General features: G+C 46.4%; 1 protein-coding gene across 1 annotated transcript in view; it reads left to right on the top strand.

The window, feature by feature from the left end:
• Nucleotides 1-26425, top strand: part of LOC141197715 (uncharacterized) — a 200376-nt gene that overhangs the window by 40351 nt on the left and 133600 nt on the right. The window contains 3 exon segments of the mRNA XM_073662801.1: nt 3768-3798; nt 12221-12376; nt 15196-15254. Of these exon segments, the coding sequence (XP_073518902.1) occupies nt 3768-3798; nt 12221-12376; nt 15196-15254 (246 nt within the window).

The following is a 26425-nucleotide window of genomic DNA, read 5'->3' on the forward strand; positions in this document are numbered from 1 at the left end:
GCAGACACCTTCTCGGGATCCATCCGCAGTCCGGTCTCAGAGATGATATACCCCAAAAGTGGTAGGGAGGTCTGCTCAAAGAGGCATTTCTCATACTTGGCATACAGGCAATTCTTCCGGAGCCACAGTAGTACCTGACGAACATCCTTACGGTCAGAGGGCAGGTCAGGGGAGAACACCAAGATATCATCCAGGTACACCACCACGCAGGATACAGGAGATCTCAGAAGATGTCGTTCACTAACTCCTGGAAGATGGCTGGAGCATTACAGAGACCGAAGGGCATCATGCGGTACTTGTAGTGACCATCCAGAGTGTTGAATGCTGTCTTCCGCTCATCTCCCTGGCAAATCTGGACCAGATTGTACGCCCCACGAAGGTCGAGCTTAGTGAAGATCTTCACGCCTTTTAGGCGGTCAAACAGCTCCGAGATGAGAGGCAAGGGGTACTTATTTTTGATGGTAATCTGGTTTAGGCCCCTATAGTCGATACATGGACGAAGAAAGATGTCTTTCTTTTTGACGAAGAAGAATCCTGCTTCAGCTGGAGAGATGGATTTCTGGATAAATACCCTAGCAAGATTTTCTTCTATGTATTCAGACATAGCACGGGTCTCAGCCAGCGACAAGGGGTAGATTTATGAGGAGGTGACGCACCAGGTATTAGGTCGGCCTATGAGGTGGTAGTGTCTTTGCCTCCTTTTTATCAAAGACTTCCGCATATGACCAGTAGGGTGCCGGCAGACCAGGTAGGTTAGCTGGAGCAGACGGAGGTCGAACAGGACGAACCGGGACCAGACAGGACTTATGACATTCCTGACCCCAACGGAGCACCTCCCCCGAGCTCCAATTCAGGATGGGCTCATGTCTCTGTTACCTAGGCAGGCCAAGCAAGATGGGCTGAGAGAGACCGGACAGTACATAAAAGGAGATCTTCTCAGAATGTAGCATTCCCACCTGAAGAGTTACTGTCTCAGTGACAAACGAGATGGTCTCAGAGAGAAGCTTTCCATCCACAGAGGAAACCGCTAAAGGATCAGCCAGGCGTATGGTAGGAATCTGATAACGCTCCACAACGGCCTGTTGAATGGATTCCGGGGCCACTGGGAATCTCAGATAGGCAGTCTCGAAGAAGCGGCTCTCATCACTGGCAACTGAAACGGACAGAGTCAAGGGCAGAGAGTAAGAACTTTTGCCTAGGACGACCTCTCCGAGCGGTCCTAGACACTGGAGTTTCCCGGTCTCACCGTACAGGAGCGGATCTTATGCTCTATACTGCCACAGTAGAAGCAACTTCCCTCGGCGCGGCGGATCTCCTGGCGAGACTTGACCATCTTAACTTGCTCAATCTGCATAGACTCTGGAGAGGACACTCGGGGGAATGCAGGTTGCGAGACTGTACTTTGGAAGGTTGGAGCGAGGCGCAGGGGTCTTCTCTCACGGGTCGTCTCCTTAGAACATTCCTGAAAACGGATGTCAATCCGGGTAGCTAATGACACCAGGTCGTCCAGAGAGGAAGGTATGTCACAACCGGCTAGCTCATCCTTGATCCGTCCGGAAAGTCCCTCCCAAAAGGTGGACATCAGAGCCTCATTGTTCCGAGTACGTTCAGATGCGACGGTACGGAAACGCACGGCATACTGTCCCAAAGAGAGACTCCCTTGGCTCAGTCGGAGAAGAGAGGAGGCAGTCAAAGATTTTCATCCAGGCTCATCGAACACCTTCCGGAAATCTGCGAGGAAGGCCTGGAGATCGGACACCAGAGGATCCCCTCTCTCCCACAGAGGGTTAAGCCACACCAAAGCCTCTCTGGAGAGGTGAGATATGATGAATGCCACCTTGGCCTGGTCTGAGGCGATCTGGTGTGCCAGGAGCTCAAAGTGCAGCGTGCACTGATTTCTGAAGCCCCAACATAGGGCAGGGTCACCACCAAAATGTGGAGGTGCAGAAAGCCAGGGTCCAAAGCCGGATGCCACAGTGCCACTAGGTTGAGGTGCCGCCGGAGCAGGTGCCGCTCGGTTAGATACGGACACAGTCGGGGTGGACAGCGCGTCCAGGAGGGAGTTGACTGTCCACAGATAGGACAGGATAGTATCCTGTTGGGATCTCTGACGAGAGACCTCCTGGTACAAGTCGGAGAGTGAAGGAGCCTGGGAGCCACTGGATTCCATGGCCTGTGCAAACTGAGAGCGAAGGAGCCTGGGAGCCACTGGATTCCATGGCCTGTGCAAACTGTTACGGATCCGGGTGGTGGAACCTCTTTGCTGTGATGCAAGAAGGGACCCAAGGGGTGTAACTAAGTGCCTACCCAGACCGGCCCTGGCCACACGGCGGCTTAGTTGACTCCGTGAACCAAGGAGGGACCGAGAAGGTGAACCAGGTGCCACTCTGGGACCGACCTTGTGTGAGAGCAGGCGACTGATGGCTGAAGCTGACAGGCACAGCAGATGAGCACGGCTGGTAGACAGGCAGGGGATGCGGGTAGGCAAACAGGAGGGCACAGCAGGTAGACAGGCTGGCGTGCACGGGAACCTGAGGGATGAGGAGAGTGATAGCACACAAACAATAACCTTGCACAGGCACCTCCATTTTGGAGGAGGTGCTTTATATAGGAGCAGTCCTCCGGCCATTGGCCCGGGACTCTTTAGGATGGCGTGCGTGGCCCCTTTAAGAGGGAGGGAGCACGTGCCCCCTATGTACAGTGTCCGGGAAACTGTGCGTGGTGTGCTCACCCCAGGCAGAAGCAGCATGGGAGCTGGAGGACGCCGGAACGGAACTGTGGCAGTGAGGGAATCGGCGTCTCTGCCTGGCAGGAGGCAGAGACGCCGATGCTACACAAACGGACGTAGACACAGGCATACTGTCTCTTTAAATTTCTTGTTGGTTTATTAAAGTGCTGCATAAACTAACATTGAGTCCATAAAAGTAAAACAAAGCCTTGTTGCAATAGCAGCTTGCTTGTGTCCTGCTGGGCTTGCACAAGATGCTTGATCAGGTCCTCCATACCCTCTGTCTTCTTTTCCTGGCTTATGGATGCCTTTACCCAGGACATGCGGTTTGTCCTCCCCACTACACGTGCCTCCTGGGGATCTTGCCCACACTTCTACCGCAACCTGTGGTAGATCGCTCATTCAGCTGCACATGGAGGTAGACACAGGTACGCTGTCTCTTTAAATTTCTTGTTGGTTTATTAAAATGTGGCATAAACCCACATTGAGTCCATAAAAGTAAAACAAGGCCCTTTGGGCAAAACAGGGAGACAAAACAAAATGGTAACACAAAGCACACTCTTTGTGGTAGCAGGGGTCTGCCTGCTTATTTTCAGCAACTCCACATGGCTCAGGATAGCTCCACACAAACAGATCTGGAGTTACTCTCTCCAGACCTACTGGACACTGAATGCCTCAACAGGCCGAGTATTTAAAACCCAGACCATACCCTGAGGTGGAGATATGGGAAATGGCCTCCCACCCGCTCTATAGTCATTCACAAAAAAACTGGCCCATTAGAAATGGCTGATTATCCCTCTCAGCACATAGCATGCAGGTGAAGACTTCCAGGTTTCACATCACTGAAGCTAATAGCCTCAGGAGTTGCCTAAGAGGGGTGGGAACATTAAAAGCTCCTTCTAAGGAGAGAAGTGTTTTGGATTTTTACCTTGAATAGTTTATTGCCGAATGGTCTAAAAAAGGAATACAACATTAGTCACATAGTTTAGATATAGATAGATTGTAATAGTTTATCTGAATATTGTTTCTCTTCTTTCAGACCCTCCAGACTCGTTGAACATTTGTCCACTGTGGGACATAACATTTCGGGAAGGAATTAGTACTAGTCCCTCCGATTCACACCATGAGGGTGACTTTTACTCGTGAAAGAAACTGCATAGGAAAGTAAAAGATCTGAATCAAAACATAAGCGTCTTTCATATACGTGGAGATAAAATTCATATATGATGGTTAGAATTAATAATAACGGGTGAGCACAAATAATTTGAAATAATATATATTTGATATGATGAAAAAGGAATAAAATATATATATTTTATACTAAATGAATTTTGAGATAACAGGATGGACATAGATACATCATTGCTGGACATTAATAATATATATAGATAACTAGTGGAAAAACCCATATCCATAACCATTGCGATGTGATCGTGAATTGATCTAATGTATAGTAGGACCATTTGTCTAATGTCACGATCGTGGTGTGAATTAGAGAAGACCTAATAACTATAGGTAGGGGATTAGGTATGAAAGGAATTATATAATTTAATGAGCATTGGAAAAATGAACATAAAAATTATAAAATTTTATAAAAATAATTAAAAACATATACATATATAATGAGGATATGATAAAAAATAAGTAATATGGGATAAATTGATACGTTAACATATGTTGAGTGAGGGGAAAATAGTTATAGGGATACATGAGACGTATATGAATTTATTACTTTTTGTGTCAAGTTTTTTATGAACATATATAAAAATTTATTTTTATATTTTTTTCGTTCATTTGATTGGATTGAAATGTTCTGTTGTATTTATTTTTTTATGTTAATAATTATGAGGTCATTTCCTGGAATCTTCCTATATATGTCTGAATGTTATATTGTAATCCACAATTGGCAAAAGCCCGGGAAGAGCTGAAACGTTTTGTTGTTACTCTTCAGGTCATTGACCAGGTCTTCCAGCGTAATTCAGGGCTGATTCCTGACCTTTCTCAGAATCATCCTTACCCCACAAGGCGAGATCCTGTATGGAGCCCCAGACCGAGGAAGATTGACAGTCATCTTGTGTTTCTTCCATTTACTAATAATTGCACCAACAGTTGTTGCCTTCTCACCAAGCTTCTTGACTATTGTCCTGTAGCCCATCCCAGCCTTGTGCAGGTCTACAGTTTTGTCCCTGGTGTCCTTAGACAGCTCTTTGGTCTTGGTCATGGTGGAGAGGTTGGAATGTGATTGTGTGGACCGGGGTCTTTTATATAGGTAAAAACAGGTGCAATTAATACAGGTAATGAGTGCAGTCTAGGAGGGCTTCGTAAAAAAAAACTAACAAGTCTTCATGGTCAAGAAACGTTTTTGACCATGCAGAAACGTTGCAGAAATTTTCTGCTTCATTTCTGCATCGTGGGCACATAGCCTTACACATATCCATCTTAACAAACAGTCCTTCTGAGGACTAATCCATCTGCAGAGATATGAGGCAGGCAGTGTATATAGGCAGGCAGTGTATATAGCAGACTGCAGTGCATATAGCACAAGAGGCTCCATTCCAGTTCTGCCTTCTGCTGCTGTTAGATATTTCTATACAAAGGCCCAGGTCTCAGGGGCGAGGAATACTTTTCTTTTGAATCTTAATTATCATTATTTGCTTAAAAGCAATCCAGAGAACACCGTTTTTCTGCGCCATTTGCTTGTTGGCACTGCAGAATACAGCCAGGTCCTTTCCATATTACAGCGCTAAAAATCCAGCTATTTAAAACTGTGTTTTCTGCGTCACACGGATCACATATACGTTGTCAGAAAATACTGCCATTTCTGGCCTCCATTAAAAATTTCCTTTATGTGTCATTGAAGCAATTCACCGCAGTTTGCTGTTCACACTACTTACCTACAGGCCAGGTATTTAAAACTGTGTTTTCTCCATCACACGGATCACATATAAGTTCGCTCCAAACTCAGTCATTTGTAGTGAGCGTGGAAGATACTGTCCTGCATTTAAAATAGGCAAGGCACGTGGCAAGGGACAGGGAACTGGACGTGATGGTGATGGTGCATGCAGAGGCCGAGGACAAGGCCGTGGGCAAGCCGAAATTGTGCCACAACAAACAACCACATCTTCTCGCTCGACCTTCCTGTCCCAATTTCTAGGGGACCGCAGCACACCACTATTGAACCCAGAGCAGTGTCAAAAGGTTGTTGGTTGGATAGCGGATAATGCTTCCAGTCACTTAGCCACCACCACCCTGTCTTCCACACGGTCAAGTCTCAGTAGCCGTGAGTCTGGACCGCATATTCCTCAGCCTGATCCTCCTTCCTCCCACCATGCTAAGTGCCCAGAGACAACTGATCCCACACTTGGACACTCTGAAGAGCTGTTCACTTTTCCATTTATAGATTCAGGCCTCTCGCCCGGTCCACTTGAAGCAGGGCAAGAGGAGATCGCGTGTAGCGATGCCCAAATATTTGAGCAGCCACGGTCACACGAAGGCGACGGTGGGAAAGTGTCACAAGAGGTGGACGATGATCAGACACAATTGCCAGAAAGTCAGGAGGAGGACCAGGGTGTGGAGGTGGTGGATGATATAGTAACTGACCCAACCTGGCAGGACATGCAGAGCGAGGACAGCAGCACACAGGGGGAGGGAGGCAGAGCACCCCAACAGGCAGGAAAAAGCAGTGTGGTGGCCGCAGACAGAAGGCAGGCAACCGTTCCCCGTAACACCAACACGAAGGAAGTTGCCAGTACAACTGTTAGGTCTTCCCGAGTCTGGTTATTTTTTAAAGACTCTGCCGTTAACCCCAAAAAGGCCATTTGCACCACCTGCCAGGCCAGCATCAGCAGGGGTGGCAAAACGACCAGCCTGACCACCACCAGCATGATCAGGCACGTGGCAGAAAAGCACCCAACTTTGTGGGCCAAACCCCAGGGTCCAGGAACAGTGTCTGCAGGTGGCACCATTGCTTCTTCCGCTGTTGTGCATGCAAGCTAATCTCATGTCCATGGTGCATGCAAAGATGCCTCCTGCCCTGCACCTGTCGTTGCGCACTCTCAAGTAGCAGCATCAGGAAGCACGTCCATGTCCTTGTCCCAGCGTAGCGTTCAATTGTTCATACCCCAGTCCTTGGAACGCAAGTGCAAATATGCAGCCAATGCCCCACAGGCCACACTACTAAATTCTCACATTTCACGACTGCTTGCGCTCGAAATGTTGCCTTTTAGGCTCGTGGAGATGGAAGCATTCCGCAACCTGATGGCGGCGGCCGTCCCTCGGTACTCAGTCCCCAGCCGCCACTATTTCTCCCGGTGTGCCGTCCCCGCATTGCACAAGCACGTGTCCCAAAACATTAGCCGTGCCCTCAACAATGCAGTTACAGGGAAAGTCCACCTAACCACGGACACGTGGACAAGTGCTTGTGGGCAGGGACGGTACATCTCGCTGATGGCACACTGGGTTAACATAGTCTGAAAACGCTGGTGGCAGAGGTCATAGTTCGTTGGACAACCAAGGAGTACAGGCGAGAGAGACACAACTCCAATCCAGCAGAGGCAGGGGAACACTGTCAAAGTTCTGGGAGAGTTTTCTCTGACCCTCCCATCGCACAGGCCCTGAGGCGTGGGGTACTCTCACAAGGAGTGCAAAGTTTTGGAAGATGCTGAGGGAGTACCTTGCTGACCGTACCAACGTCCTCCGTGATTCCTCTGTGCCTTATAATTATTGGGTATCCAAGCTGGATACGTGGAATGAACTGGCTCTCTATGCCTTGGAGGTCCTGGCCTGCCCTGCCGCCAGTGTTTTATCACAGCGTGTTTTTAGTGCCGCTGGTGGAATTATAACTGATAAGCACATCCGCCTGTCAACTGAAAATGCCGACAAGCTGACTCTTTTATAAAAATGAACAAGGGCTGGATTAGGCCAGACTTCTCAACACCACCGAATGATAGCAGCGTAACACAAACTCAAATACAGTGTCTTTTCTTGGGAGGTGTATTCCCATGCACCTTTTCACACCCACACATGGGTATACGCTTCCTGATTTTGGCTATTTGCTCTTGTCCTCCTCCATCTCCTCATCCTCCACCACCATATCACCAGGGTGACCATGGTCCGTGATGCACCACTCACATAATTTTTTTAAAGGGTGTTTATGATGCCCGTAAAAAAAATTTTTTATACAGTATGTCCATGTATACCCCCCAGGGGTAAATGTTTGTCAGGCCATACACTTAGTGCATGGGCATTACAAGTATAGGAGGCCCGCTCTTTTCTAATGGGAACATTTTTTATGAGGCCCTCCTCCACGTCTCTTCCAAGGGGCATTGAAGTGCCTCCAAATTTTTGCCAGCCCTTGCATTCACTGCATAGGCCAACACTATGGGAGACTCTCTCCTTTCTAATGGGAACTTGTCGTTACTGTGGCCCTGCTCTATGTGTCTTTAAATTCTTAGTGGGGTTTTTCCTAAAATTGGTCAGCCGTTGCACTCACTGCATACCTTATAACTGTATAACAGACTCTCTCCTTTCTAATGGGAATCTGTCATTACTGTGGCCCTGCTCTATGTGTCTTTAAGTTCTTAGTGGGGATTTTTCTAAAATTGGTCAGCCATTGGACTCACTGCATACCCTATAACTGTATAGCAGACTCTCTCCTTTCTAATGGGAATTTGTCGTTACTGTGGCCCTGCTCTATGTGTCTTTAAATTCTTAATGCGGTTTTTCCCAAATTTTGGCTGCCCTTGCAGTCACAGCATAGGCATTACCACTATAGGAGACCTGCTCGTTATAATGGGAACATTTTTTTTACTGAGACCCTTCTCTGTCTCTTCAAAGGGGTATTGGGTTGCGTCCAAATTTTTTGCAGCCTTTGCAGTCACTGGATGCGCAATAACAGTATAGGAGACCCACTTGTTAATAATGGGAACAACAAAGCATAGCCGGCTGATGGCTCTCTAACAATAGCGAGGGTCGACTGCTGGCGTTTTAAGAATAGTAAGGGCCGTCTGATGGCCCTATAAAAATAGGCTTTATGACTTTCAGAGTGCCTCCATCATAAATAAAACAGGATGTGTCTGATGATGTGTCACACACCACATTGCCAGCTAAGGTTGTAAAATGTTAAAATGACATTTCCCGGTGAATGTATTGGTCTTAAAAAAATAACGTAAAAAAACCCCAAAACAATAGGATCTTTCTTTAGTATAAAAAACAGCGTCACCAATTTAACCTCAATGTAATCACATTGTTCAGCTCCTGCACCTCCTCCTCCATCTCCGAAATGACCACATCAGTCACAAGCATACAGCACTGCAGCATTGCCTTGGCCAAGTGGCAACAGGCTGTGCTGAAGATAACATGCTTAATGCTTAATTAACAAACCGCCCAGCGCTACAGTTGTTGAAAGCTGTAACACAGCAGCCTGATCTGTGGCTCTCACCGCTGAACATAAAGCCAGGCATGGTCGTGTGTGACAATGGGCGGAACCTGGTGACAGAGAAATGACAGCCGGAGTAGATACGGTTTCCCTCTATGCCAGTCCTTTCACCAAGCTAAATACAACTCTCAGCAAAAAAAGCTGTGGACTGGCTCCGTACCATCCCTGGCCACATTCACCTGTCCACGTGTTTGTGGACAGGCGGTCCATCCCAGTAAGTGCACTGGGGAGGGCGGAGATGATACCGGGAAAAATAATGGCGGCTGGGGACAGAGTATGGATACCCGGGTGCCGCCGGCATGAGGTTGTGAAAAGCTTCCGCCTCCACAAGCTTAAAAGGCCACATTTCAAGTGAAAGCAGCTTTAGAGGACTTCCTGGGAGAAATGACAGCTGGGTAGATATGGTTTCCCAAGTCCCTTCACCAAGCTAAAGAATATGGCTGTGGTGAAATACAACTCAGCAAAAAAAGCTGTGGACTGGCTCCGTACGGTCCCTGGCCACATTCACCTGTCCACGTGTTTGTGGTTAGGCGGTCCTTCCCAGTAAGTGCACTGGGGAGGGCACGGGTAATGTTGTGGGACCCGTGCTTGTGGAAGGTGGAGATGACACCGGGAGAAATAGTGGCGGCTTGGGACCGAGTATGGACACCAGGCCGCCGCCGGCATGAGGTTGTGAAAAGCTTCCGCCTCCACGAGCCTAAAAGGCCATATTTCAAGTGCAAGCCGCTACCCAGAAATCTGGCAGTTTAGTGTTGCGGCTTGTGGGTGGGTGGCTGGCTGCATACTTGCGCTTGCATTCCAAGTAACAGAAAACTAAGCAGATGGTGGCCTCTATCATCACCATCATCATGGCCTCACCTCTGCACTATAAACTCTCCTGAAGGAGAAACCAGGGCCCACCGGAGGAGTCTCCGGTTCTCTGGTGGGCCCGTCCAACACTGCCGAGAAACAGCTCTGGCTAAGAAAAGTGTGGGGGAAGGTTCCCGGACACTCTATGGCTGCTTTTTTAATGTGGATCGGACACATGCGGACTCAGTTTACTAATTACTTCTGGATTTACTTTTCAGGTATTCTGTTATTTCTTAACATAGGACACCAATGTGCACGGCTTCCCTAAATCTGAGTCTCCTATTCATTAATATGGTCTTCTATGTCTTTCATGCAAACTACAGCATAAAATTCCAGATACGATATAAATACACACAACTAAGGGCAACGTTCTTATCAAAGATTCGGGGCTCCGGCCTCAAACTTCTTTCCTAGGTTCCAAAATTTCCAGCTCACAACACTTTGAAATGTGTCAACATCAACATGATGCCAAAACAGTTCAAACTCCTGGCAGAGCAGGGAGCCACATAGACATCATACTGTATCTAGTGGTCTCTGGGGGCCATTGTATTATATATAGGGAGCTATAGGGGCCATTATACTGTATAATGGGAGCTGTGGGGGCAATAATACTGAATATATACATGGCTGTGGGGGACATATTGTATATAGCAAACTGTGGGGCCATCATATTATATAGAGAGAGAGGTTGTAGGGACATCATACTGGATACAGAGCTGTGGAGGCATCATACTGTAAAAAAGGAGCTGTGGGGACATCATATTGTATACAGGGGAGCAGTGCAGTCATCATACTGTATATAGGTATTTGTGGGCCATCATATTGTACATGGATCTATTAAGCCATCATACTTAGTATAGGGGAAATTAGGCTGTGTATAGGGAGTTCTGCAGCCATCATGCTATAAATAGGGAGCTGTGGGGGCATCAAACTATATATAGGGAACTGTAGGGACATCTTACTGTATCTAGGTGGCTGTGGGGACATCATACCGTGTAGGAATCTGTGGAGGCCATCATACTGTGTTGACCATATTTGTTTAAGTGTGGGCAGTTTTTAAGGGACCATTTAAGGCATTTACTTTTTAAAGGCACAGTTCGGACATTATTACTTTTTTTTCAGGGGAGTTCTTAACTTTAAGGGGACACTCCCGGGTCGGATATGGTGAGAGCCGTTCAGCTGCTTATAATCAACCTGTCATGACTGAGTAACCCCTTTTAGTCCTATATATACACTAAAGCATTACTTCAGGTTTATCTCCCATCCACTATGTGTCTAACAGCCACATTACATACCTCCCCCTTCTACCTAAAGCTGTCGGTTTGGCACTTTCTACCACTAGACACGGGATTCTCGACAGGGCATCGGCATTACCATGTAACTCTGAAAAAAGAATGGACAGCACCGCCAATAATCATACATTGATCTAATGCCTCTCGGCAAAAAATATATATAACTTAACATTAGGTGCTTAGTTTAACATTCTGATCAGAGTGTATGAAGCCCACTGCCACGTCACGGAGAACTTCTCAGTGGGTCCTAACTTTTATTGCCTTAACGGAGCGGTGTCGTGCGCTAATCGTCGCAGCGACAATGCACCAGCAGGGCGGGCGGCATGGTGCCTCACAGCACTCCTGCTGCAAGACTGAGTCCCCATGATTCCAGACCGTACCACCCCATCAGCACAAAGTCATAGCAACAATGGCCGCCACACAGCACCAACACCAATTGAAAGGAGCATAGTGACTCACCTTCCTCAAACTCTCAAATGAGAGCAAAATAGGCTGGACCCTCTTTACAGTCTTCTGCTGATTAAAATCCAGTTCTGGATTGTGTCCACTTTATTGATCTGGGGTTTGATTTCACCTCTACCTACTACATATCCAAGGTATTTAACCTCCACTTTCCTGATGGCACTTTTTTTTTATTTATAGAGAACCCGTCCTTCTTGAGAGCATCAAACACGGCCTGGACCTTTCCCAGATGACTTCCCCCAATCCGCACTGAAGATTATGATATCATCCAGATATGCCAGTGTAATTCTTATGGGGTGTGAGGATTTGTTCCACGGACCTCAGGAAGGTGGCCGGAGCTCCCTGCAGTCCAAATGGCATCCAGACTTATTGGAAGCAACCGTCGGGCATAGAGAAAGCCATCTTCTTCTAGGCTTCTTGTGACATGGGAATTTGCCAATATCCCTCTGTTAGATCCAAGGTGGTTACGTACCTTGCCGACCCAAGTCTCTCAATAAGCTCATCGACAGGCGGCATCGGATATGTGTCAAACTTGGAGACTTCATTCAGCTTCTGATAATCATTATAGAATCTCCATTCTCCATCGGGTTTTGGAACAAGGACATTCAGGTTAGACAACTAACTCTTAGATTGCTCAATGACTCAGAGATTCAACATACACTTCACTTCCTTGGAGATCCATTCTCGGTTTGCCGCTGTAATTCGTTAGGGCTTCAAATTCACCTACACAGGGGGTTCTGTCAAAACCTCGTGTTCCATGACATCGGTACACTCTGGCAAATCTGAGAACAGGTTCCGGTTCTGCTGCAGCAATGTCTGACATTGCTGTTTTTGGGCCTTCAACAGCGTCTTGGCTATTGTGACGTCTTCAATGCCACCTTATGGCTTAACCAGCACCCATTGAGTTTCAATTGCGTCCCTCTCTTGCCATGCCTTGATGGGTAGCAACACGAGGGGATCTTTGGATTTGAGAGGTCGGAGTGGTTAACTGGCAGGTGGGACAGGACTTGCAGTACCTTTTAGGATTTCTCGGTGACATCCAGGCCAATAGAACCACCACCTGACCCATTCTTGGGTTTTGACGACATTCAGATGGCCACCCAAGACATGTAAATGGGCCATGTCCAACACCCTCCGTTTATAGGATTCTTGTACCAACAATTGTTCCACTATTTGCTCTCTGACCTAAGTAACCCAGTAAAATAAGGAAATCTGGTCTCTGCCTCCAACTCATGTGCTATGCAGTTTATAACAGTTACATTATTGAATGCTTCTTTTAGACTTCGGTCCCTATGTTGGTTGAAACCAAAATTTTCTCCGGTCACCCTTATCTCAGGAACGTCAGCCTGGTGAGGTGGTGAGACTGCTTTTAGGGCCCAACTGTCTCTTACTCAAGCAATCGAGGTTTCCGCCCCTCGCCCACAAGTCCCAAAACGACACAAAGTCCTAGCCTATGATAATTGGGTGCAATAAATCCTGGACCAGGCTGACCTCATGGGACTCAGTACCTTTGGTCGTCTCAATGACCACCAGATAATCTTTAGCATCCCCGTGAATGCAGCCGACACCCACCTTCTTCCCAGGCATCAATTGGAGAGGGAGTGTGGCCCTCATGAGGGTCACCAAACTCCCTGAGTCTAGTCATTTGCAGACCATTCACTTTTACAGGACAGGCTTGGGGCCCCTCACCTGGTGGACAGTCCACGCTGCAAGCTGGATAAGCGTAGAATGAACACCGGCGTCCCATGTTACAGTCCATTTACTTGGTGGTTAGAGGACAATGGGAAGCTATAACATCTCAAGAAAATTACATCCCCCCGATGAGACAATCGGCATGACCTCTGCCACCTCCTTGGACTTTGGATGACCCACCCCCTTTTTAGCCTGCTCACCCTAATAGGACCCCCAGTATGGAGTGGGTTGCCTCCCAAGGAACCGTCGACTCTCTGATACCTTTCGACCAGTCCAACCAAGTGATCGGTCTACCAGGGATCTCTTTTTGACATAGTGTTTGTGCAGCATTTTTTGGGAAGAGATTAATTATAGTAATGAAATAATTTTTGAAGTATTGAGGTCACAGGTGCAGGAAGGATGAAGAGTTTGTGCAGGTGGGGAATAGACGAGGACTGTGCTGGAAATGTGAGAAGTCAGATATGTCAGTGTTGTAATCTCTGTAGATGAGTCCTGGCTGGAGAAGTCGTCATGTCAGTCTGGGCCAGAATATAATCCATGTCGTAAACACGCGACTCTGCTTCGTACACACATTCCTCTGCTCCGTACATGTCGTACATACGCGGCTCTGCTCCGTACATGTCGTACATACGCGGCTCTGCTCCGTACACCTCGTACCCACACGTCTCTGCTCCGTACACCTCGTACACACGCGGCTCCTCTCCTTTCACTTCATACACACACGTCTCCGCTCCGTACACCTCGTACACGCACGGCTCTGCTCCGTACACCTCGTACACACGCGGCTCCGCTCCGTACGCCTCGTACACACACGGCTCCGCTCTGTACACCTCGTACACACGCGGCTCTGCTCCGTACACCTCGTTCACACGCGGCTCTGCTCCGTACACCTCGTTCACACGCGGCTCCGCTCAGTACACCTCGTACACACACGGCTCTGCTCCGTACACCTCGTACACACGCGGCTCCTCTCCTTTCACTTCATACACACACGACTCCGCTCCGTACACCTCGTACACGCACATTTCCGCTCCGTACACCTCGTACACGCACGGCTCCGCTCCGTACACCTCGTACACGCACGGCTCCGCTCCGTACACCTCGTACACGCGCGGCTCCGCTCCGTACACCTCGTACACACGCGGCTCCGCTCCGTACAACTCGTACACACGCGGCTCCGCTCCGTACACGTCGTACACACGCTGCTCCGTACACGTCGTACACACACGGCTGTCCTCCATACATCTCGTACACATGCGGCTCCGCTCCGTACACCTCGTATACATGCGGCTCTGCTCCTTACACCTCGTACACACACGGCTCTGCTCCGTACACCTCGTACACACGCGGCTCTGCTCCGTACACCTCGTACACACACGGCTCTGCTCCGTACACCTCGTACACACACGGCTCTGCTCCGTACACCTCGTACACACACGGCTCTGCTCCGTACACCTCGTACACACACGGCTCTGCTCCGTACACCTCGTACACACACGGCTCCGCCCCGTACACCTCGTACACACGCGGCTCCGCTCCGTACACCTCGTACACACGCGGCTCCGCTCAGTACACCTCGTACACACACGGCTCTGCTACATCCACACTGTAAACCCCTCCTGACCCCACACATAAACCTCAGCTCATCCAGCACCATGACAACCAGCACAGCAGAGTCCTGCATCCACTGAGGCCCCTGATCATGTGACCCCTGACTCCTCCCCTCCTGTGACCTCATCACAGGTCCTGTGCGCACAGAGCAGCCATATATGTGGTGGCGGCTCTGCAGGTGGAGGTATGTGGAGATCCCCTGTTACTCTTTATTCGCCTGCGTCTGTCTTACATTGTATAGGGGGTTTTATTTCCGTCGTTGTCATCTGTTTTTCATGCATATTACGATAACTGTCAGGATCTAGAGGAGCTATTGGTCCATATGTGACTTACAGCTCAGAGATGTCGTCCGTTCACATGAATGAATGAGTTTAGTCCAAAAATCGGCCCAGAACGGGAAATGTGAATATCGCTAAATAATCTACTATGTCCGTGTTCACACCACGAGTGCAGCGTTCAGGCCGAACCTCCTCCAGTCCTCAGTGGATACATCAGTCCTCAGCGCATACATCAGTCTTCAGCGCATACATCAGTCCTCAGCGCACACATCAGTCTTCAGCGCATACATCAGTCTTCAGCGCATACATCAGTCCTCAGCGCATACATCAGTCTTCAGCGCATACATCAGTCCTCAGCGCATACATCAGTCCTCAGCGCATACATCTGTCTTCAGCGCATACATCAGTCCTCAGCGCATACATCAGTCCTCAGCGCATACATCAGTCTTCAGCGCATACATCAGTCCTCAGCGCATACATCAGTCCTCAGCGGATACATCAGTCCTCAGCGGATACATCAGTCCTCAGCGGATACATCAGTCCTGGCCTTGCTTTTATTCAGTTCACTGCCTGTTACAAATTACCGGAGAACTTTCGGCTTTTCCTCATTATGATTCTACTAATTCCAATACGGATTTTTTATTAAAAAAATAATAAAAAAATCTGTTGTAGGTTTTACGAGAAATCCGGGTCCAAGAAATCTTGAGGTTTTCGCGTTTTTTATGAGTATTTTTGACACTTTCTTTTTTCACGGTTTTCTTTTTTTGCAGCCTTTTGAATGTCAGATTTGGGCCTATTCCACCAGTAAGCGCGTGTTGCTTCTGAGTGCAGTTTCCAAAACCTTGTCGGAAAAACTTATTTTATGAGCTGCGATGTGGATTTTCACTTGAAATGGAAAGGAATTGTTTTCAAAGACCATTGTAAAGGGAAAATGTCATAAAAAATACAAAGAAATGTTAAAGTTCAGGGTGATTCACTCCCTACTTTTTCTGGAAAAACTGCTGCAACTTCTAAAAGAGACGATCTATCATACTGAAATGTGGACTTGGTTCATGAGAAACTAATGTTTTAAAGCAGGTGTTGAAAATGTCCATTGTTCTTTGTGACTAAACAGCTTAAAATACAGTTAGGTCCATATATATTTGGACAGAGACAACATTTTTCTAATTTTGGGTCTAGACGTTACCACAATGAATTTTAAACAAAACAATTCAGAAGCAGTTGAAGTTCAGACTTTCAGCTTTCATTTGAGGGTATCCACATTAAAATTGGATGAAGGGTTTAGGAGTTTCAGCTCCTTAACATGTGCCACCCTGTTTTTAAAGGGACCAAAAGTAATTGGACAATTGACTCCAAGGCTATTTCATGGACAGGTGTGGGCAATCCCTTCGTTATGTCATTCTCAATTAAGCAGATAAAAGGCCTGGAGTTGATTTGAGGTATGGTGCTTGTGTAGCACCCTGAGGATTCGGCTGCTACAGGGGTATTACACCTCAAGCCAGAGGTGTGATATTCCACTCCCGGGTAAGGATGGAGTGTGGAACTGAGCTCAGTAGGCTGCATACACTACATACATCCCATTTCCGGGGGACAGATCGACGGTACTCCCACCAGTTTATGTGCAGGTACGATAGTGTCTGTCCCTGGCTGGAGTGGGAGGGGGGTGGAACATCCCAGTAGTGTAGGGGCAGATAGGGGGAGCAGTCTGGGTAATGCTAGGAGCTCATTGGGTGCTGGTCACCTGAGCTCACACATAGAGGAAGTATATAAGGTGGGAACCATCTTAGATCAGGGTCAGACAGGCAGACAGCTACTAGTCAGTCTGTTGTAGAGGGTCAAGCAGTCCTGAAAGAAGAGAGAGAGGAGTCAGAAGGACCCAGAGGGGAAGAAGAGGGAACCCCAAGAGCCCAAATACAAGCAACAGGGTGAAGGGTTGGCACAAGGGTACCGGATCCCAAGCTGGTGGAGGGCACTAATCCTCAGCCAGAGACCGGAGGTTGTGGGCAGGATCTGCCACGACCCCCCACTCAATCCACCAGGAAGGCAGACCAAGTATAGGGTCAGGGAACCCAGAAGAGGTGTACCCACCAAGAGACCCGAGGGAGCCGGACATAGGTGGATCCCTGGTGGGGAAGGCCAGAGAAAAGGAACGTCAGAAAGGGAGCTCAGGATCACGCTCCAGAATTACCTGGGGGTTGGCCGAGTCCAGGACCTGGTGGACGCAGCACGGCTCGGGCGGTCACTCAAGGCCGGAGTGACCAGAACAACAGCAGTAAGTAAAAACCCTGAACTGCACAGCCCGACTCTGAGTCTTATTGCTATCCTCACTGCACCACCACAACCACCACCCTCTACAACTGACCCCCTGAGGCTATACCCCTCCCGTTGGGGGTTATACTACCAGAAGCTGCACACACACCACCAGCCTCAGCGGACCCTGCTGCAGCGGTGGCCGTATTGACCGCAAATCAACGGGTGGCGTAGTCGACACTAAAGAACATCCAGCAACATCTGTAGGACTGCCACACACTGAGCTTGACACCCTGGGCACGGACCGGGTCACCGCCACTCGGAGACTACAACCCCCATCTGATCCGGCTCCGGGTATCCCCCAAACAACACTGGCCCAGGGGGCGCGTCACTTGCATTTGGAAGGTTTTGCTGTGAAGTAAACTTGCGGTCAAAGGAGCTCTCCATGCAGGTGAAACAAGCCATCCTTAAGCTGCAAAAACAGAAAAAACCCATCCGAGAAATTGCTACAATATTAGGAGTGGCAAAATCTACAGTTTGGTACATCCTGAGAAAGAAAGAAAGCACTGGTGAACTCATCAATGCAAAAAGACCTGGGCGCCCACGGAAGACAACAGTGGCGGATGATCGCAGAATAATCTCCATGGTGAAGAGAAACCCCTTCACAACAGCCAACCAAGTGAACAACACTCTCCAGGAGGTAGGCGTATCAATATCCAAATCTACCATAAAGAGAAGACTGCATAACAGTAAATACAGAAGGTTCACTGCACGGTGCAAGCCACAAATAAGCATCAAGAAGAAAAAGCCTAGACTGGACTTTGCTAAAAACATCTAAAAAAGCCAGCACAGTTCTGGAAGAACATTCTTTGGACAGATGAAACCAAGATCAACCTCTACCAGAATGATGGAAAGAGAGAAGTATGGCGAAGGCGTGGTACAGCTCATGATCCAAAGCATACCACATCATCTGTAAAACACGGCGGAGGCAGTGTGATGGCTTGGGCATGCATGGCTGCCAGTGGCACTGGGTCACTAGTGTTTATTGATGATGTGACACAGGACAGAAGCAGCCGAATGAATTCTGATGTATTCAGAGCCATACTGTGTGCTCAGATCCAGCCAAATGCAGCCAAACTGATTGGTCGTCGTTTCATACTACAGATGGACAATGACCCAAAACATAAAGCCAAAGCAACCCAGGAGTTTATTAAAGCAAAGAAGTGGAATATTCTTGAATGGCCAAGTCAGTCACCTGATCTCAACCCAATTGAGCATGCATTTCACTTGTTAAAGACTAAACTTCAGACAGAAAGGCCCACAAGCAAACAGCAACTGAAAACCACCGCAGTGAAGGCCTGGCAGAGCATCAAAAAGGAGGAAACAAAGCGTCTGGTGATGTCAATGAGTTCAAGACTTCAGGCAGTCATTGCCAACAAAGGGTTTTCAACCAAGTACTAGAAATGAACATTTTATTTACAATTATTTAATCTGTCCAATTACTTTTGGTCCCTTTAAAAACAGGGTGGCACATGTTAAGGAGCAGAAACTCCTAAACCCTTCATCCAATTTTAATGTGGATACCCTCAAATGAAATCTGAAAGTCTGAACTTCAACTGCATCTGAATTGTTTTGTTTAAAATTCATTGTGGTAATGTCTAGAACCAAAATTAGAAAAATGTTGTCTCTGTCCAAATATATATGGACCTAACTGTATTTATCAGCCAGATGTTTAGATTTGTTAATCCAAGAGAAATACACTTATTTTTGTGTTGACTTCTATTGGTCTGTGAAACAATGAATGTTTGCTCATTATGTTAATTAACCTTTGTGGACTCTGTGACTTATTGACTCACAAGACAGGAGGACACACTAAGCAAATTCATTAAATGCTCAAACAATGAGACATGAGGCTGTCCTCCCTAACCCCTTACCTGTGAATGTGTGCTTGCAAGGACAACTGTAGCAGTCAGACTTTGGACAGAGAATCAAGGAGAAGCAAGAGGAGACTCAGACTCTCTGAGAACATCATCTTGGAAGTATGGCTTTACCCAAAGAGACACAGATTTGGACTCTACAGGATTCTTGTCTAAGGGTATATAGCCCTGTCTGGAAAGATACTGATCTGCTCCATTGACCATCAGAGAGACATGGATACATTTGGGGAGACAAGGTTGAGACGATGAAGTCACATGGCCCTCTGGATATTTTGTTTGGGGCTGCCAGGTGGGACCCTCCGGTCGACTAGAACCCATAGAGACACTCAGAGAAGCCATATTGGGACCAGCCGGTCATCTGGCCCCATGGAAACTCTCGGAGAGGCCAGGGTGGGATCCTTGAGTCTCCTGGTCTTGTACCTCGATGGACTGCTGACTTCCTCAGCTTGCTGCTACCTTCTCTCTGTGGGGGCTCGCCAGAAGCGGGGGGCCACTGGTTGAGGTAGTTGGCCCTGGAAGTTCCCAATGTCACAGCTATTCTACCCCATGTGGGCGGAGCAGAAGGATGAGACTGTGTAATATTGGGTATTAGCTGGGACTGTTCTATGTGTTTATTGTCTGTTGGTTCAATAAAGTATTGCCACACTGTTTTACCCTCACCCTGTGTTGTCTGAATAGTGTTACGCCCACGGAAGACCCCCGGTCTTCACATTCTTATTCAAGTTCGCCTCCATATTTCTGAATGTCTGCTGTCACAGCCTGAAGTTCTCACTGTGTGTTCTCTCGGAGAGCTTGTAATGTTCATGGCTTGTTACTGTTCACTCGACCCTTCAAATGGCTCCAAAGAAAAAATCCATTAATAACCAATACTGTTCACTTGATCGGGCCCTTTCGATTCCTGAATGACGGGTGGTGAACATGGCCTTTCTTGGCCGCTCGTTGATATGTGGAATACACTATGGGAAAGCCTGTGCAATTACTAATGTTGAGATGCCAGAAGTTGCTGTTTCACATCTTAAATTGTTTCCTCAGATGTTTTTGGACGTCCAACATCATGCCTATCCAGTAATTGTCACAATTCCACTGCTCAGTGTTTCTTGGACGCAGTGACTGCCAGCTCAGTCATCCAATCTAGTGCAGGGGCGTGCTGAGCTTTCAGTATTTTGAGTGACAGCTCAGCCTTCCAATCTGAGACTGGGAGGTGCTGAGCTTCCATTGGGTGTTCCCTGTTCATAGTGATTACTCAGCTACTTAAGCAAACTGTCTGTCCCAGAAAACTGACAGTCGTAACTTTCAGTTCTGTTTGGTTGTCCTCTGTGCCTTGAATTATGGCATTATGGCATTCTGATATTTTGTTGCCGGACCCTGTATTTATATTCAACTATGTGTTTGTATTCCCCCTTTTGCCTTGATGCACTCTGTGAAGATCTGAGGTTGTAATAATCACCTAGGCAGGTTAACGATGCAACAGTATTTGATTCCTTACATCCAAGGTTTTACGACAACTCCAGGTAAATGGCCAAAATACATTGCCCCAAGTCCACAAAATTCCCTCCCCTGGGCGGTAGTTCCACTGCCTTTGTACCAGGCGACACTCACTGTCTCCCAACTTTTGGTTGGCCCACAGGTTTCGTATTTCCAGACTCCTCCACACAACAGATAAAACAATAGAAACACAGGTATCCAGTAGTAATTGTCCTTAAGAAATTTCATAGAATCCAGACGACAAATCCCACAACTGTAGCATGTTTATCCAGCACAGTTGGCAACCGATCTCCAAACTCCATAGGCCATGCATACATGGGCTCCAGGACCTCAGCCTAGAGCCTCTCCTTTTGACGTAATTCCACCAACTCCCTGACTAAACATGTGGCTTCTTTACCTTCCTCACTGGAATCAGCCCCCCGAGTGGGCAGAAGTGTTCACACCCTCCCCCTTAAACATTTTGCTTTTAACTGAAAGAAAGAAGAATATTCCAGAAGCCCATCACCTGGGACTGCATGTGAGACCCCCTGTGGTGATGGCTCTGGTGGGTCTACTTTCCTCATCCTTACAATGGGACTGGTGGCAGTTAGAACAATGGCTTGAGGCTCCTGAGGCACTAATGAGATTAATGGAATAATGGCTTTCCTTGATTACCAATCTTGGGTCTGGCCTTATGTATGCATAATATCCAGCCTGCATGTCTTCCTCTGATTACTGTCACTGAATGGAAACCTTTATTCCTGAGGCTAAACTGACCTGCAAGCGAATGTCTAATGAAACACAGCAATAGGATTGATGTAAATGGTGCTCCGTGCTTTAGAACAAGGCCAGCTCCCCTCACATTCTGACCTTGAAATTCTGACTCTGGACTGTGACCTGTCTTTTGCCTTACCCCTTTGTGTACAACGAGCCCTCTTGGTCTCTGACCTCAGACCTCTTGACTACTCAAGCCTCATGGCTTGTCCTTAAGCAGTGACTAGCACAGTAATGTATCTTCCAGTTTATTCACCAATGACAGAATACGTGGTTTGGAGTTTTTGATAGCAGATTTTGACCTAAAAACGTCTTTGGAAACTCACTTTGGCACTTTTAAGGAAAACACGCTCCTCCAAACTGTATCGATCATCTCTTTTAGGAGTTTCAGCAATTTTTCCTGGTCAAGTAGCAAGTGAATCACCCTGTATTTGTGTTTAATTTATTTTTTTAGCAGTATAAAATATGAAAAATGATTTAAAAAGTATTGATATTTTTAACTTATTCGCTTCCCCACGGCTTTTAGACCGCCACAAAACATTTGAGGATTACCTGACATACACGGGCAATCCCCATGAACATGTCAATCGAGCAGCCGCGACCCTAGGGACCGTGGCAAACTCAAGTAACGAGCACTTGCACTCATCACTACAAACAAACTACCCCTTTTCTCCCCCATAACGCCTCCTACTATGTTATTAGGTCTTTCAGCCGCTGTTGGGTGTATCTGTTCCTGGGAAAGCTGAATGGCAAGCTTTGCCAAGGACCCAGCTTTTCTAAGAACAGATGCAACCAAGCGGCTGAAGAAGCTAATAACATAGAAGGCATAGAGGAGAGGGCGTAGTTGGCACCCTGGTCACCGCTTAATGGTATTTACAATGATCAGCTGGAAATAACTTGTCCATAGCCGGCGTTAAAATGGTGGTGCAGTTATGTTATAAAAATAGTGGTCAATCATGGCCGAAAGTGTTGGCACTGTTGAAAACTGAAATTGTTCCAGAAACTGAAGTATTTTTTCCCAGAAAATTATTGTTATACACATGTTTATTTCCTTTTTATGTACTGGAACAACACAAAAAAACTGAGAAAAAAAGGCAAATTGGACATCATTTCACACAATGAGTGGAACAGGCGGCCAAGAGAGATGGTGAGTTCTTATTCAATGGAAGTCTTCAATCAGAGGCTGAACAGACATGATGAGATGATTTAGTGAATTCTGCATTGAGCATGGGGTTGGACACGATGACCCCGGAGGTCCCTTTTTGGACCACTCTTCTTTTGCAAACTGCTCCAGGTATCTCATATTTGAAAGGCGCCTTCTCTCAACAGCAATTTTAAGATCTCTCCACAGGTGTTCAATGGGATTTAGATCCGGACTCATTGCATACCACTTTAGAACTCTCCAGTGCTTTGTTTCCATCCTTTTCTGGGTGCTTCTTGAATTATGTTTAGGGTCATTGTCCTGTTAGAAGGCCAATGATCTAGGACACAAACCCAGCTTTCTGACACTGGGCACTACATTGCAACCCAAAATCCTTTGGTAATCTTCAGATTTCATGATGCCTTGCACACCCAGTGCCAGACTCCGAAAAACAACCCCAAAACATCTGTGAACCTCCACCATATTTGACTGTAGGTACTGTGTTCTTTTCTTTGTAGGCGTCATTCCTTTTTTGGTAAATAGTAGAATGATGTGCTTTGCCGAAAAGCTCTATCTTGGGCTCATCTATCCACAAGACGCTTTACCAGAAGGATTTTAGCTTACTCATGTACATTTTGGCGAACTGCAGTCTAGCGTTTTTTCTGTCTCTTTGTCAGCAGTGGGGTCCTCCTAGGTTTCCTGCCATGGCGTTTCATTTCATTCACATGTGGGTGGATAGTTTGCGCTGACATTGATGCACCCTGAGCCTGCAGGACAGCTTGAATTTCTTTAGAAATTTCTATTAGTTAACCTAAGTCTTTTTCACATGTACTGTTGCTTAACTCTATTCCTCACATTCTGTATATGCTTTTTTCATTTTTATTGCCCAGATGTAGTACTTTGCTTTTTTCCCTGTTAAAAACCATTCTGTTAGTTGCTGCCCACTGCTCCAGTTTATTTAGGTCTTTCTGAATCCTCTCTCTCTCTCTCTTCTCTAGTATTAGCTATCACTCTTAGCTTTGTGTGATCAGCAAATTTAATCAGTTTACCCTCAATTCCTTCATCTAAATCATTGATAAAGATGTTGAACAATACAGGTCCCAGGACAGAGCCCTGTGGTACCCCACTTGAGACATTCATCCAACTGGATGTGAAGCCATTTACGACCACTCTTTGAGTCCGATCACCAAGCCACTTATGAATCCACCTAACAGTTGCCTTGTCCATTCCATACTTGGTCATTTTTTCAATAAGGATGGTGTGAGATACTTTGTCAAATGCTTTGCTGAAGTCAAGATATACTACAGAATTTCCCTGATCCACCCAGTCAGTGATTCTGTCATAGAAGGAAACTAAGTTAGTCTGACATGACTTGTTAGTTACAAACCCATGCTGACTCTGGTTAATCACTTCATTCTTATCCAGGTACTTACATACATGTTGTTTAATAATTTGTTCAAAGATCTTTCCTGGTATAGAAGTCAGACTCACCAGCCTATAGTTCCCTGGGTCCACCTTCTTCCCCTTTTTGAAGATAGGAACAACATTTGCTCTTCTCCAATCTTCTGGGACTTCTCCTGTTCTCCAAGAATTATCAAAGATTAAGGAGAGTGGTTCTAAAATTTCTACTACGATCTCCTTCAGTACTCTGGGTTGTAATTCATCTGGACCTGGAGACTTGAACTCATTTATGTTAGCTAAATATTCCCTCACAATCTTTCTGTTTACACATAACCTGGATTCTTCTATTCCTTTCATAGGACAGTGAAGATCAGTTAATGTTACATTTTCTTTCTGAGAGAAAACTGATGCAAAATAGGAATTAAAAAGTTCGGCCTTCTCGACATCCTTTCTTACCATTTCACCATTTTCATCCTGTAAAAATCCTATAGCATCTTTGACTTTTCTTTTACTTTTGACACCCCCCCCCCTTTTTTATTGCTTTTGACATCTCTTGCAAGCCTTAATTCATTGTCAGCTTTAGCTAACCTGATACGTGCCCTACAGGTTCTGCAGACTGCATTATAATCTTCTTTAGATATGCCTCCCTCTTTCCATTTGATAAACATTTCTTTCTTTCTTTTTAGCATGTATTTAAGTTCTGTGTTCATCCATCCTGGTTTCCTTAAATGATTCCCATTCTACCTACTTTTTGGGATTGTTAACGATTGTGCTTTGAGAATCTCATTTTTAAAAATTTTCCATCCTTCCTGGACATTTTTGTCCTTAAGGACATCCAGCCATTGGATCCCTCCTATTCACTTTCTGAGTCGCTTAAAATCTGCCTTTCTGAAATCTAACCTTGAAGTTTGAGTCTTCACATGTCTTCCTCCTCTAGTTATCCAAAATTCTATAATAGCTTGATCGCTACTTCCTAGGGTCCCAGCCACTTTTACCTCCTCAACCATTTCCTACCTGTTTATAAGGATTAGATCCAAAGTAGCAGATCCCCTTGTTTTCTCCCCTACCTTTTGGAAGATAAAGTTGTCAGCAAGAGAGGATAAGAATTTGCTTGACCTGTTAGTTTTACTTGAGAGAGATTCCCAACAAATGTCTGGATAGTTGAAATCTCCCATGACCACTACGTCATATTTTTTGGAGAACTTGGTCATTTGATACATAAAGAGTTCATCCATATCTTCAGCTTGCCCAGGTGGCCTGTAGTAAATGCCTACAATGGTGTCCTTTCCGTTGTTCTCTCCTTGTATTCTTACCCAAACAGTTTCCACAGAACTCCCAGTCTCTGAAGCTTCAATCTCTGTGCAGATATACGCTTTTCTAACATACAATGCGACACCTCCTCCTCGTTTATCAAGTCTGTTTCTTGCAAATAAGTTGTATCCTTTTAGCCTTTTATTCCAATCATGTGTATCGTCCCACCAAGTTTCAGTGATTCCAATGACATCAATGCAAAGACTGAATCAACTTCTCCCCTTTTTCGCTGTTTTTTCATGTTGTTCCAATACACACAAAGGAAATAAACGTGTGTATAACAAAATATATGTAATTGCAATAATTTTCTGGGAAAATTACTTCACTTTCTGGAACAATTTCAAGGGCGCCAACACTTTCGGCCATGACTGTATTTAAAATTCTACATACCATTTTAGAGAGAGAGTTTTATGTGGATGTTGGAATGAAACTGTGGCAATAATAATAATTTTTATTTATATAGCGCCAACATATTCCGCTGCACTTTACAATTAAGCGGGGACATGTACAAACAATAAATTCAATACAAGGTGAGACAGTTTAAACAGTTACATTAGGAGTGAGGGTCCGGCTGCTCGCTGCTTACATTCTACAAGGAAATGGGGGGACACAATAGGTGAAAAGTGCTTGTTATTTCAGGTCAGGCAATTATAATAAGTAGGGATTTTCATATAAAGCTGTATGATCCAGTCATCAGCCAGTATGTTTAAGTGCAATACTCCAGTACCGAGTGCAGTTATCGTGTGCATGGAGGGTGTGGAGACAGATGAACAGTAGGGAACAGATTCTGAATGATATT

The sequence above is a fragment of the Phyllobates terribilis genome, unplaced genomic scaffold (genome assembly GCF_046119375.1).
Source record: "Phyllobates terribilis strain yellow unplaced genomic scaffold, ASM4611937v1 Scaffold_86__1_contigs__length_6382490, whole genome shotgun sequence".
NCBI classification, from domain to species: domain Eukaryota; kingdom Metazoa; phylum Chordata; class Amphibia; order Anura; family Dendrobatidae; genus Phyllobates; species Phyllobates terribilis.